Source organism: Sylvia atricapilla, chromosome 18 (genome assembly GCF_009819655.1).
Source record: "Sylvia atricapilla isolate bSylAtr1 chromosome 18, bSylAtr1.pri, whole genome shotgun sequence".
NCBI lineage: Eukaryota > Metazoa > Chordata > Aves > Passeriformes > Sylviidae > Sylvia > Sylvia atricapilla.
Window position 1 is genome coordinate 5813936 of NC_089157.1, and position 11978 is coordinate 5825913.

Sequence of the window (11978 nt, forward strand, 5' to 3'; positions counted from 1 at the left end):
ATGTGGGCGCTGCTGCGGGCGCTGCCGGCGGGCCGCGGGCTCGTGTGGCGGCGGGCGGCCAGCGGCGCAGCGGCCAGGGCCGGCTCCCGCGGCTGGGCCATGTCCGAGGGCCCCTCAGCCGCGCGGCCGGCGCGGCGGCCCAAGGACGTGCCCCGGCACGTGTGGGCCCGAGAGCGGCGGCGGAACGCGGGCACGGGCCTGGCGGGGCCCAACACCGTATACGTGCAGGTGGTGGCGGCCGGGAGCCGCGACGCGGGGGCCGCCGTGTACGTGTTCTCCGAGTTCAACCGGTGAGTGCGGGGCTGGCAGCGGGGCTCCCCGCCCGGGCCTGTCCTGACGCCGCTTCCCTCACAGGTATCTGTTCAACTGCGGCGAGGGCACGCAGCGCGCCATGCAGGAGCACAAGTAAGTGGGGAAGCGCCGGGGGGACACCTCGGGGCTGCATCGGGCCCCGCTCACCCCCGTCTGCCCCGCAGGCTGAAGATCTCCCACCTGGACAGCATCTTCCTCAGCCGCGTGTCCTGGGCCAACGTCGGGGGGCTGCCCGGTGAGTGCGGGGGGCCACGGGCAGCAGCAGCTCTCGGGCGGGACGCGGTCGCTTTGCGAGGTGCCCCGTGCGGTTTGCCGGGGGTGGTTTAGGCAGAGGTGAGGACGGACACATCGCTGTCAGAGGCCTGGGCTGGACCGGAGCTCTGCAGCAGTGCAAACACGTGGTGGGACAGGCCCTGCCTGTCCAGCATGCCTGGCTTCAGCTTCCCAAAATCTCCTGGAACAAAAGGTGTTACCGGTGTTGCCGGCAGAGATTCGGCTGGTTTGAGTCCAAAGGAGCACACAGAAGTTTGTGGGCATCGTTGTGCTCAGTGCAGGATGAGGTTAGGACAGGTGGCTATGATCTTGTCCATTAGAATTATGGAAATCTCCAAGAAAAGGAGAAGAATAATGATCTGTTCAGATGCCTTGCTCTAGGTTAATTTTATCAAGATGTGTAGATATTTTCTTTTTCTGAAGAGGCAAGTGACTTGATGAAACTGCCACAAAGCTGAGGCAAAAGTGAATTCAGCTCCAAGTTCAGTTCTGGCCTTCGCGGAGAGACCAAGCACTCCTGAACAGAGAGGGATCTTTTGGGATCTCCCAGTGGTTACTGGAGGTGTGATAAAGCTGTTTTCTCTGTTTGCTCTTAGGTATGATTCTCACACTGAAGGCTATAGGGCTCCAGAGGTGTGTGTTCCTGGGGCCACCAAAGCTGGTGAGTATGGGAGGGTACAGAAGGGAGAGCAAACCCTCCAAGTGTTAAAGCTCAGCCTGGAATTTGGGAGGGCCGGTGGCAAAGGGAATCTTTGTGCAGGTGTGAAATGCTGGTCTGAATTAGTGTCAGCCCAAAGGGTTGGCTTGAAAATCCAAATCTCTTCAGTTATAGGACAGCAGAGATCTGTTCCTGTCTTGTAGTCTTGTATCTTGATAAATCAGCTTTTGGGAGCAAGGGGAGGATCTTTGTTCCCTGGTCTGCTCCTTCCCCATTTTATATTAATAGAAACTCAGTCTCTGATCTGCTATTTAATGTGGTCCTTGCCAGCCTAATGCTGCATCTGGACCAGAAATCTGCAATCCTCAGCATTGTTGTAGTGGTTTTATTTCCTTGCAGTTTCTGCTGACTAATTGCATGGCTGAAGGGGGTGGGGACAGTGGCTCTTCCTCTTTCTAAAGGCACAGTGCCTCTCTTAGGTGGGACACCTGCCCAGAGCTGTGTGAGCTGCTCGAATTGTCTGACTGGGGCTGAGTCTGTAGCTGCTGGAAGGGTGTTTGTCACAGCTCTGCTTGTGCCCCCTCCTAATCCCCTGTCTCTTTTCCAGCAAAACTACTTGAAAGCCATTCGCCTCTTTCCCGGGCCCCACAAAAGGATGGATTTGGGTAGGTGGGTCAGGGGTTTGTAGCAAAAGAACTTGAAACTTTTTGTTTTGTCTCTACCCAAGATTGCATTGCCTAGTAACAGCTTCAGCCTCTGGTTTAGGTCCCCTCAGAGGATGTTTTAAACATTTCTTTTACTCTGATACATTGTTCAAACCCCTCAAAACAATGTTTCCAGCTCAGGGGCTGCCGGGCTGGCTGATACCGACAGTATTTGGTTTTGAAACACTGAAGGCAATTTGCTTCCAGAGCCTGCCGGTGAATTTGCTGCTCCTGGTAACACGGGCTGCTGGCTGAGGATGATGGGCTTTTAAAACTTTTATTGTTCATTGGGCTTTGAAGTTGGGCAGAGAAAGGGCAGGGGAACGTTCAGCAGGTTGTGATTAGGGAAGACAAAGACACTTTTCTGATTTATATTCTTGCAGAGAGTGAATCTCTGCTTATGCACTTGTTAATGGTGGGTTTTGATCTCTTCCCAGCTGTGCAGCTGCACACGGAGCCTGAGTACAAGGATGAGACAATGACTGTCTACCAAATCCCTCTGACAGGTGAGCTCTGGTGCTGCAGAGAGACAGGGGTAAGCACAGTGAAGCTTCAAGGAGCAGCTTCTGTTTGCCAGCCTGAGTAAGCAGAGGTTCATTAATTTGCTTTTCTCAGGAGAAGGATCTCATTTAAATAACACGACCTGCTGAGTCAGGGCCTTGGCTTGTTCCTTTAGGTGTGGGTGGATGGAATGATGTGTGAGACATCCCTGGGTTTGGCTTTCTCAGCCAGCTGTGTCCTTTCTGCTGGAACCTGTGATGCTGAGGGTGCAGCAGAGACTTGACAGAGTTAAACAGTTTGGGGACAAGGACTTGGATGAGGGATGGCTCCTGAAATAAGTCTGGAGAATGCAAGTGCAGTCTAGACTGGGGGAAAGAGCTCTGTATCTTGTGCAGTTTAAACCTGACTGTCATGGAAGAGGGAATGCTACTCCTGCTTTTCTTTTATGTTGCTTTGGATTGACTGGCCTTTGTCTGCTTTTATTGGATTTGGGACAGGAAAACCTTTGGCTGCTGAAAGTTCACCCCCTCAGAGTCCTGGAGCATCTCCCCAAGGTGGAAATAGCCCTAAAGGGCCTGGATCCCCCAGAGCTGCACAGCAAAACTTGGAGGAAGGAAAAGAGAGCCCAAAGAAAACAGGTGAAAACACATGGAATGGCCTTTTTAACTTGAATGAGAGGAAGCCAGAGTAAGGATAGGAATTTGTCCTCTGACCCACTTGCTCTCTGGAAATGAGGTCTGTAGAGAAGCTCAGCTGACAGGTTTAATGGAACAGAAAGTGTTCTGGTACTTTGGAAGTTGAATAAGAACTTAAAAGGGCTAGAAGTTGGACATGATTGGTACTTGGGTGTGATTAGTGCCTGTAATAGTTTCCTTCTGGTGGGAGTGGATGCTCCAACCTTTGTAATTTAATTACAGGTTCATGCTGGGCTGATTATTTTTCAGTCTTGGGCTTTAGTTTGGCTTCCTGTATTTGAAGTCTTGGGCTCTCTGGCCTTGGATGTTCATAGCATTTTGCTACTGGCCTCCAAGTTAAGTGGATAATATTCCTGTTAAAGCCTTAGCAAATTTTGGCATGTTTTGGTTTTCAGAAAAGTGATAGTGAGTGATGATTTTTAGTAATTTTGCTTTGTTTTCCAGATGATGGGCAGAAGTCTGCAAGGAGACATCCTGATCTGGTGACTGCTTTTCTTTGTAAAGTAAGTTTGGGAACAGGATCTCTAAACCAATGCAGAACTGGAGACAGGATTCTCAAGTAGGGCTTTGAAGCTCTGATGTGTTTCTGCTTTTCAAGTGTCAGACTTACTGTAGCATGAGTAGGAATGAGTAAAACTGGAGGTGGTTTTTGGAATCCAGCAGTGGTTATGAGTGTACAGGTTCCATTCCTGTTTAACCCTCAGAGGAGGGCAGGCTGTGGTGCTTGCTTGGCTAAAGAGAGCAGCAAGAAGCAGCAGCATGATGCTGGAAAGCAGAGTCCAGAAAAGGCATTTTGATCTCAATTGGAGCAATGGCTGTGGAACTGAGAAAGGAGCAAATATTGCCTTGGTTTGTGAAACAGCTCTTGAGCTGGCAGCACATGGATGTTGTTCCATCTTTATGTGGGTGATAATTGTGTTTATCTCTTTGCAGGTTCACCCAAGGAAGGGGAAGTTCCTCGCAGCTAAAGCCCAGGAGCTGGGCCTGCCAGTGTGAGTATGAGAGCCCAGCCTGGGGCCCGGGGCAGCAGCAGGCACGTGGGTGTTGGCAAAGCTGAATATTTCTGTGGTCTTGCTCTCAGGGGAACTCCAGCCATCCTTCCCATCATCACAGCGCTCAAAAATGGGGAGAGCATCACTTTTGAAGGCAAAGAGGTAAGATGTATGTGTACTTCTGGTGTGGCTTTGCCACTCTCCCTCCTTCACTGGGCTCCCAGGGTGACAAGCTTTTGTGCAGAGTGCTTTGCTTTCCAGTACATCCTGGGGCTGTTGGGGTGGTGACCTGGGAAATGAACTCCTGTGTGGGTATGGCTGGGTGTTTGCTGTTTTGGCAAAAGAGCTGCTTCATCTCCCCTTCCTAAAGCTTGATGCAGCTCTAGGAGTGAGCTAGCGGAGTTAATCCCTACATTGTTTAAATCTAGGGATTGAATGCCTGTGTAGCCATCATTCCCTCCTTACCCTGTTTGCACCTCTGACACCAAAAGAGACTCAGTAATTCCAGGGTAAGGGGTCTGGGTCTCTCAAACACGGGAGTGAGAGGCAGAGCCAGCTCTGGCCATGGCCCAGGTGATCTGCAAGTGAAGATCCTGACCTGGGAGACAGGATCAGCACATCTTTGTGTCACTGGAGTATTATAAAGCCTTTTTCTTTTTACTTACACATGCTTTTGCTACCATCTGAGTCTGTCATGAGAACCTTGAAACTGCTGAAATTCCCCTCCTCGGGTTAGGTTGTGGTTTCTCTGACCAGGGTTGGGATTTGCTGTTGCACACATTTGCATTTTGCTGTGTAATGAGAACAGAAATGGCCCAAGAGCTGCCCTGGCTGGGTGTCCTGAGCATTGGGAGTGGCTGCTGGGCTCTGTCTGACCCAAGGAGGCACAAGAGGTGCAGGAAGGGCTGTGTGTCCAGGCTGGTTGTGGTGTGACCAGTGTGTATCTGCCTGCAGCTCTTGCCTGAGGAGCTGTGCACTCCCACTGACCCTGGCCCAGTATTCCTCGTGCTGGAGTGTCCTCACGAGGGCTTTGTGGATGCTGTCTGCCAAAACGAGACCTTCCGAAGGTAGGGCCGGGCCACCTGCAGTGTCTGGGGAAGGGACCTGTGCTGAGTTCTGCTCTTGTTCTAGCCTAGATGTGTTGTTCCTCATGGCTGATGTCTGAGCCCTTTGGCACTGTTCAGGAGCTTGAGATGCAAGAAAGGATTGGTGGTGCGTTATGGGGCTTTTAGGAAAGGCAGGAGCTGTGGGGTTTGTGGCTGCCACGGGCCTGTTTTCCCTCAGGGACCTCCAGAGCAGGAATGTGCCCTGGTGTCTGCCTGGGGAGCAGTGGAGCCTGCTGCTTCCCTGGCTGCTGGAAGCCTGGACTGCACATAGCAACTCTGTAGGGCTTGTGCAGAAACATTTGGGCTCCTGGAGGCTCTGCAGATGTTGTTGCTGATGGAGGAGAGGAGCTGTCCTGTGGGGGACAGTGGGGATGTCAGCAGATGGTGGCCTGAGCCTTGTGCCTTGGGTGATGTAGAGCTGGAAGCTCCAGGGCCGTGCTCTGAAAATCCCTGCTCTGCCAGCCTCAGGGGGCATCTCTGGTAGCACCAAAGTGCGAGAAAGGAGGGGATGCCAAGGACATGGACTGGAGCACAGATGTTCTCTCTGTTTGACTGTGTCCCAGGTACCAGGAGGGAGTTCCTGAGCACCAGGTGGCCTTGGTTATCCACATGACCCCCGAGGCAGTGCTTCGAGACAGCCGCTACCAGCAGTGGATGGAGAGGTACGTGGTCCTGGGCTCCCTGGGTTCCTGTCTCTGTGGACAGCAGCCTCTTTTGGTGGTGCACAAAGTAAAAAGAGCTCTAAAAACAGGGCTCTGCTGGCTCATGTGCACATGTGCCCAGTTGTAACGTGAGGCTGAAGCTGTTGGATGTTACTGTCCTCTGACAGATTTGGGCCTGGGACTCAGCACTTGGTGCTCAATGAAAACTCCTCTGCTGTGCACAACCCACGCAGCTACAAGATCCAGACTCAGCTGAACCTCATCCACCCAGAGATCTTCCCTCTGCTCACTACCTACCAGAGCAAGGTAATGCACCCGTTGGCCCTGTGCCTGCTGTCCTTAGCAGAGCCTGTGTCTCACATCACCCTTCTCCCCCAGGAAGCAGAGGCTGTGTGCCCTGTGCCCATCGTGCGAGGGGAGTGCCTCCTGAAATACCACCTCAGGCCACAGCAGGAGTGGCAGAGGTCAGTGGGAATCTTTTTCTTCCCAGGATTTGGATGTTGGCTTGGAGCAGCTTTTTGGTGAGGGAGGGAACTCTGTCAGGATCCACTGCAGATCCTTTCTGATGGCTGTGCTGGGGGAATATTCGGGGCTGTGTCCCTGCCCCTGAAAGTCTCAGACAAGGTGGAGTGAAACCCTGAAAACAACACCTGGCCAGTGCTTTGGGGTGTTGTTTCTGTCCCTTGCTCCTGTAACCTTGTGGTGCTTTGCTTTGACTCATGCTCTGTACCCAGCTGTGGCTCTGGCACAGCAGATGGGGGCAGGGAGAGAGTTTTTGGGGAGCCTCGGGCAAATCTTATCTTCTGAAGACCTAGAAAGTCTGACATTAGAGCTGAAACCTCCAGGTGGTTAAACAAACCAATGGGCAAATGGGTGAAGCTGCTCAGTGAGAGGGCCAGGGACCACAGGGGGCAGGATTTCAGCCACCATGGCTCAGATTTCTGCCTTTGTTGGGCACAGCAGGAGGACACAGGTGCCAAGAAGAGTTTAAGTTTCTCTGTTAAGGTATCTGAAGGCCTTAGTGCTGTACATGCTCTGAAGCAGGTCCGGGACACAGATTTCTTACACTTTTCAGCCGTGCCTGGGTCCCTTTAGGTGGCTGCTCGTCTTCCAGGACCGTCTGTGCTGCCTTGCAGTGCCCTCTAGTGCCCGGCAGCTCTGGATGGGATGAAGTGCTATTGCAGCACCTTCTCCACTTGGCTAGAATGATCGTTTCTGTGCCTGGCTCAGCTCAACCAGGCCTTTTTGGCACACACCACACTCGTGGATGTGTCTTCTCCAACCCCTCAAAGAGAGCAAACTGGTTTGTCCCCTTGTAAGGCTGTTTTGGCACAGGAATTTGGCACTTTGCTCTAAAAAGGGCTGTTTGAGTTCCCACCTTGCCCCATCCTGATAGGTGCCCTGTTCTTGCAGAGATGCTGTGACTGTCTGTGATCCTGACGCGTTTGTTAGTGAAGCCTTGGATCTCCCTGACTTCCAGACCCGTGTGAAGGAGTGCAAAGAGAGCCTGTCTGCTGTACCAGGTACAGATCAGCAGCTTAGCTTGGATCAGTGTGGTGGAAAATAGGAGCTCTTGGTGGCTTCAGAGCCCAGATGAAGCTGTGAAGTGGTGGGGCTTGTTCTGCCTTCCCTAAACCTGCTGCTGAGGGAGACAAAAATGACTGTGCTACCCATGTTGCCTCTGCAGTTACTGGGCTGGTGAATTAGATGGTGTCTGACTGGGCAGTGAGTGGAGAACATTTGCCTACAAATCCTTGTTGTCTGTTTTCTCTAGGAAATGTGTCTGCTTATCCTGAAATTGTGTTCTTGGGAACGGGATCTGCAATTCCAATGAAAATCCGCAATGTCAGTTCCACGCTGGTGAATACCAGGTAAACCCACCAAAAAACCCCCCAAAAGGTCCTCCTCCCTGCTCAGAACTCTTGGAGTGACTGCTCAGTGTCTCTGTCACCTCTCACCAGTGCTACCCGGTCCCTGCTCCTGGACTGTGGGGAAGGAACCTTTGGCCAGCTCTGCCGCCACTATGGAGAGCAGGTTGACCAAGTGCTGTGTAACCTGGTGGCTGTGTTTGTGTCCCACATGCACACGGATCATCACTCGGTGGGTCCAGGCTGTGGGGAGGGGAAGGGGCTCTGTGCAGCTCTGCTCTGAACCTTGGGGCTCCAGCTGATCAATGTGGGCTGCCCTGCTCTTCATTCCTCTCTGTGTTCATTCCCCAGGCACTGCTGAATCTGTATTTCTGATCCCCTCTCCCTTCTTTGTTCTCTGGGCTTGCTGAGCTGTGTGGGCTCTGTTGCCACCGACTCCCCAGACACTTCTGGCTGCTTTGCTGAATCCTGTGTTCCCTTTGCAGGGGCTGGTGAATATCCTGATGGAGCGGCGCAGAGCTTTTGTAAGTAATTTCTCTGCTCCTGAACATGCCTTAGGGTGAGAGGAGGGGAATTCAGAGCAGTAGAGAAGCACCAGCCTTTCCCCACCATTTCTTTTCTTCTCTCTGATTTGGTGTACACCTAGTACTGATTTTTTTTTCCCTACCTTTGCTTTTGCAGGCAGCCCTTGGTCAGGCTTTCAGCCCTCTGTTTCTGGTAGCACCCGAGCAGATCATGCCATGGCTGCACGAGTACCACAACCACTGTGAGGAGATTCTTGGAGACATCCAGTGAGTGTTCTGTGTGGAGAAATGTCTTTATTCAAGGCAAACTCCTGTCATCCATTCCCCCATCCCTTTGTTGGAGGTGACTTTGACTCCTTCCGCTGGCTTCAGAACAAGGGTATGTTCCTTGTTTGCAGAGGGCAGGATAGGGTTTGTTACTCAGCTCTGCTGCTTAATAGAGCTTCTCTGCTGTAGGAAAAGGGAGTTGGGCAAGGAGAAGAAAGGGTATTTGATAGGAGGGTAGAAGTGACTGGATGAGTTTCTGGGGCACCAATGAAAGCAAGAGGTGATACAGGTCACCAAGGCACTGAACTGAGAAACAGGAGAAATCGGCTGCTTGAAGAGAAGATCAGGTTTCATTTTGTACCTGTCCTTAATTATTTCTTCTTCCCTCCTTCACAGAATGATTCCTTCTCAGTCTCTTGTGAAAGGCTGTGAGAACATCAGACCCAACGCCAAGGAGTTTCTGAGCTCTCTGTTAGAGAGCTACGACCTGGCTGAGGTGAGTTCCTGAGCTGGGGGAAGTTCCTGGCTGAGATGAGTTCCTGAGTGGCTGGAGAGGACTTGGAGTCTAACACTTACATCCTTGTTCAGTTTCAGACCTGTGAAGTCCAACACTGTAAAAATGCTTTTGCATGTTCAGTGATCCACAAGTCTGGCTGGAAAGTCGTTTATTCTGGTGATACAATGCCCTGCATGGCCTTAGTGCAAATGGGTAAGTAACAAAACCCTTTGCTTGAAGAATCTCTTGGAGAAAGGTCTCCATCTGTCAGGACCAAAGTGGGCACTCCCAGACCTTTGGTGCTGTGTCTCCCACACAGCCAGGGGCTGAGGAGGGATGGGAGGGCTCCTGTGGGCAGTTGGGCTGGTCAGCCTTCAGCTGAAGATTGAATATGTGATTGTTTGCACAGGTAAAAATGCCAACCTGTTGATCCACGAAGCCACCCTGGAAGATGGCATGGAAAAAGAAGCTATAGAGAAGACCCACAGGTGGGGTGTGTTCTGCTGCCTGTGTTAGGAAGGGAAAGGTGCACAGACCTTGGAGCTGGTGGTGTGGGGTCCAAGTCCTGTCAAAGGTTCTGGTGTGCACAGAGCTCTTCTACACTAAAGGTGGGATGTTGGTCACTGCAGCAGCTCTGAAACCACCACAGCTCTTCTCAACATCCCCATAAGAACTGGGGAAAGCTTTCAAGCAGATATTGGTACCTCTACAAATAGGCCAGCCCAAGAGAAAGACCTCCTGCATGGTTACATCTTGAGACTAAGCTCAGGGGGTAGAAGAGTCATCCTGCCCCCACAGCTCACTGATTGCACTGCAGTCAGGGATTCCGTGTGCTGCCCCCAGTAACGTGGGAGACTGAGAGCAGCTGCTCAGAATTCCCTGTGAGTCACAGTGCAAGAGCTGGGCCTGTTGTCGCCCCTTATTGTCCTCAGGCTGTGGAGCTCTTAAATGCAAGGCTTCAGCTGTTACAGTTGCATTCCTGCACTCAGGTTTGTGTGGAAGTCAGAGAATTGCCAGCAGAGAAGGCTGCCCCAGGGAGAGGGGCCTGTGCCTGTGAGGTCATTTGGTGTGATGTGACCCTGGGTGGAGAGCAGCAGTATCTGCCAGCCTGGCTGTGACCAGGGCGTGTTCCTTTTGCAGCACGACCTCCCAGGCCATCCAGACCGGGATGAAGATGAATGCAGAGTTCATCATGCTCAATCACTTCAGCCAGAGGTACGCCAAGATCCCGCTGTTCAGCGAGGACTTCAGCGAGAAGGTCGGCATTGCCTTCGACCATATGAGGGTAAGCTGGGAGCTTGGGGCCTGGCAGTGGTGCTGGTGTTATTTTGGGATGGCTGCTCAGGAATGAAATGCCCCTCTTTTACTGTATCAACGCCCCATCTCCTGAAGAGCAGTCTCTGAAACAGCTCCTTTAACTGCTGGCAGCAAATACTCTGGGCCACCCTTTCCCCACAGTGTTGTGAGACAGGTGCTGATGGCCCTTGAGCCCAACTCTTAACACACTGGGTACTTGCCTTGTGTCACCTCAAGTCTGTGCTTGCTACTCCCAGCCAAAACAATTTTGCATCCATTGCCATTCCAACTGAGGAGCAGCTCCAATGGCTTTCTGTAGCAGCCATCTGGGAGACAAAAGCTGGCTGAAGGTGGCAGTGAGGGCAGCTCACTGTCAGTCAGCATTTGTACTGGCCCACAGCATTTCTGTGAAGAAAACATCAATAACTCGTTGAGATCACCTGCTGCTGGGTGCAGGTGCTGCACGCAGGAAGGGGCAGTGCCAAAGGCAAGGGGGAGCAAGGAAATCAAACAGTTCTCACACAGGAGCTCCTGTGCTTGTGTTTCAGGTACGTTTTGGTGACTTCCCAGCCATCCCAAAGCTGATCCCACCCCTGAAGGCTTTGTTTGCAGACGACATAGTGGAGATGGAGGAGAGGAAGGAGAGGCGGGAGCTGCGGCTGCTGAAGGAGACTGCCCTGGTCCTGGACAAGCTGACCAGGGGGGACAGCACAGAGGCAGCATGTCAGAAACGGAAACAAGCCAAGAACCATAAGGAACTGCCAGACAAGAAGCTTAAAACAGCCAACTGAGAGGGAGGGACAAAGCTGGGAGTGCTCTGCTCTGAGAGAGAAGCCTGGCTCTCTGCAGGCCTGGGGAGCGCACGGCGCTGCCAGCACCACGGCAAAGGGGCTGGCCTGGGCATCTGAGTTGGCTTGGTCATCATGGGTCTCCCTGGGCTGCAGCTCCAGTGGGTTGTCAGCAGCACTGGTCCTCGTGGAGACAGGATCTGCCCACATAGCTCCTGTTCTGAGGGCTCACCAGTCCATGAGATGTTTTTTCTTTTAACCAAAAAATTCTTCTCTCAGAACTGTTTTAATTTGGGGGTTGATACTACGAGATACTGATAATGTAACAGCAGCAGGTGTGACCTTTGCAAGAGAATCAGGTATGAGAGGCCCTGGAAGGGCCGTGGGTTTGCCAGAAGATGAGTTGGTCTCAGCGAAGGGGGCCATAACCAGCTATCAGAACCCAGGTGATAAGAAGAAAACTGACAGTAAAATGGGACCCAGTTTTAGGTTAAATTAGGGGTGAGAATACATCTGTACAACGGTGTTCCCATTTTATTTTTGTTTTCTCTGCTGGTTTTTTGTTTTAAAAGATCAGTTTTCCAAACCCTTTATTTAGGATCTGAATAAACCACTCGCCATCCTCCAGAAAGCTGTGTTGTGTCTGGATCACTAGTGAGGAAACAAAAACCTGGATTTCTCTGGTGAACAGCCTTGGCTGGCTGGTTCAGCATTGGGATAAAGACCAGGATCTTACCCATGGGATCTGGATCATGCTGGAGCCTCACGGCTGTGCGTGTCCTTGAGCAGATTCTAGTTCTGGATGCAGAGGACAGGAAAGCTGGCACAGCAGGCAG

General features: G+C 52.1%; 1 protein-coding gene across 1 annotated transcript; it reads left to right on the forward strand.

The window, feature by feature from the left end:
* On the forward strand, positions 1-11773 carry ELAC2 (elaC ribonuclease Z 2). The gene is made up of 24 exons (XM_066332141.1): positions 1-290; positions 355-405; positions 477-547; positions 1182-1246; positions 1851-1908; positions 2385-2453; positions 2946-3086; positions 3588-3646; positions 4077-4135; positions 4225-4297; positions 5090-5202; positions 5805-5903; positions 6071-6209; positions 6282-6367; positions 7317-7426; positions 7678-7774; positions 7865-8003; positions 8257-8295; positions 8453-8562; positions 8959-9058; positions 9151-9271; positions 9468-9546; positions 10199-10343; positions 10903-11773. Exons 1-24 carry the CDS (start codon positions 1-3, stop codon positions 11143-11145), a joined length of 2556 nt encoding a protein of 851 aa, XP_066188238.1. The 3' UTR covers positions 11146-11773.
* Positions 11774-11978: the final 205 nt, after the last annotated feature.

What these genes read in the sequence shown, in the direction of transcription:
- ELAC2 (XM_066332141.1), top strand. Translation starts at nt 1, where the DNA reads ATGTGGGCGCTGCTGCGGGCGCTGCCGGCGGGCCGCGGGCTCGTGTGG. An exon ending in TCCACGCTGGTGAATACCAG is followed by an intron (nt 7,775 to 7,864) that starts GTAAACCCACCA and finishes ACCTCTCACCAG; the next exon opens with TGCTACCCGGTCCCTGCTCC. An exon ending in CATGGCCTTAGTGCAAATGG is followed by an intron (nt 9,272 to 9,467) that starts GTAAGTAACAAA and finishes TTGTTTGCACAG; the next exon opens with GTAAAAATGCCAACCTGTTG.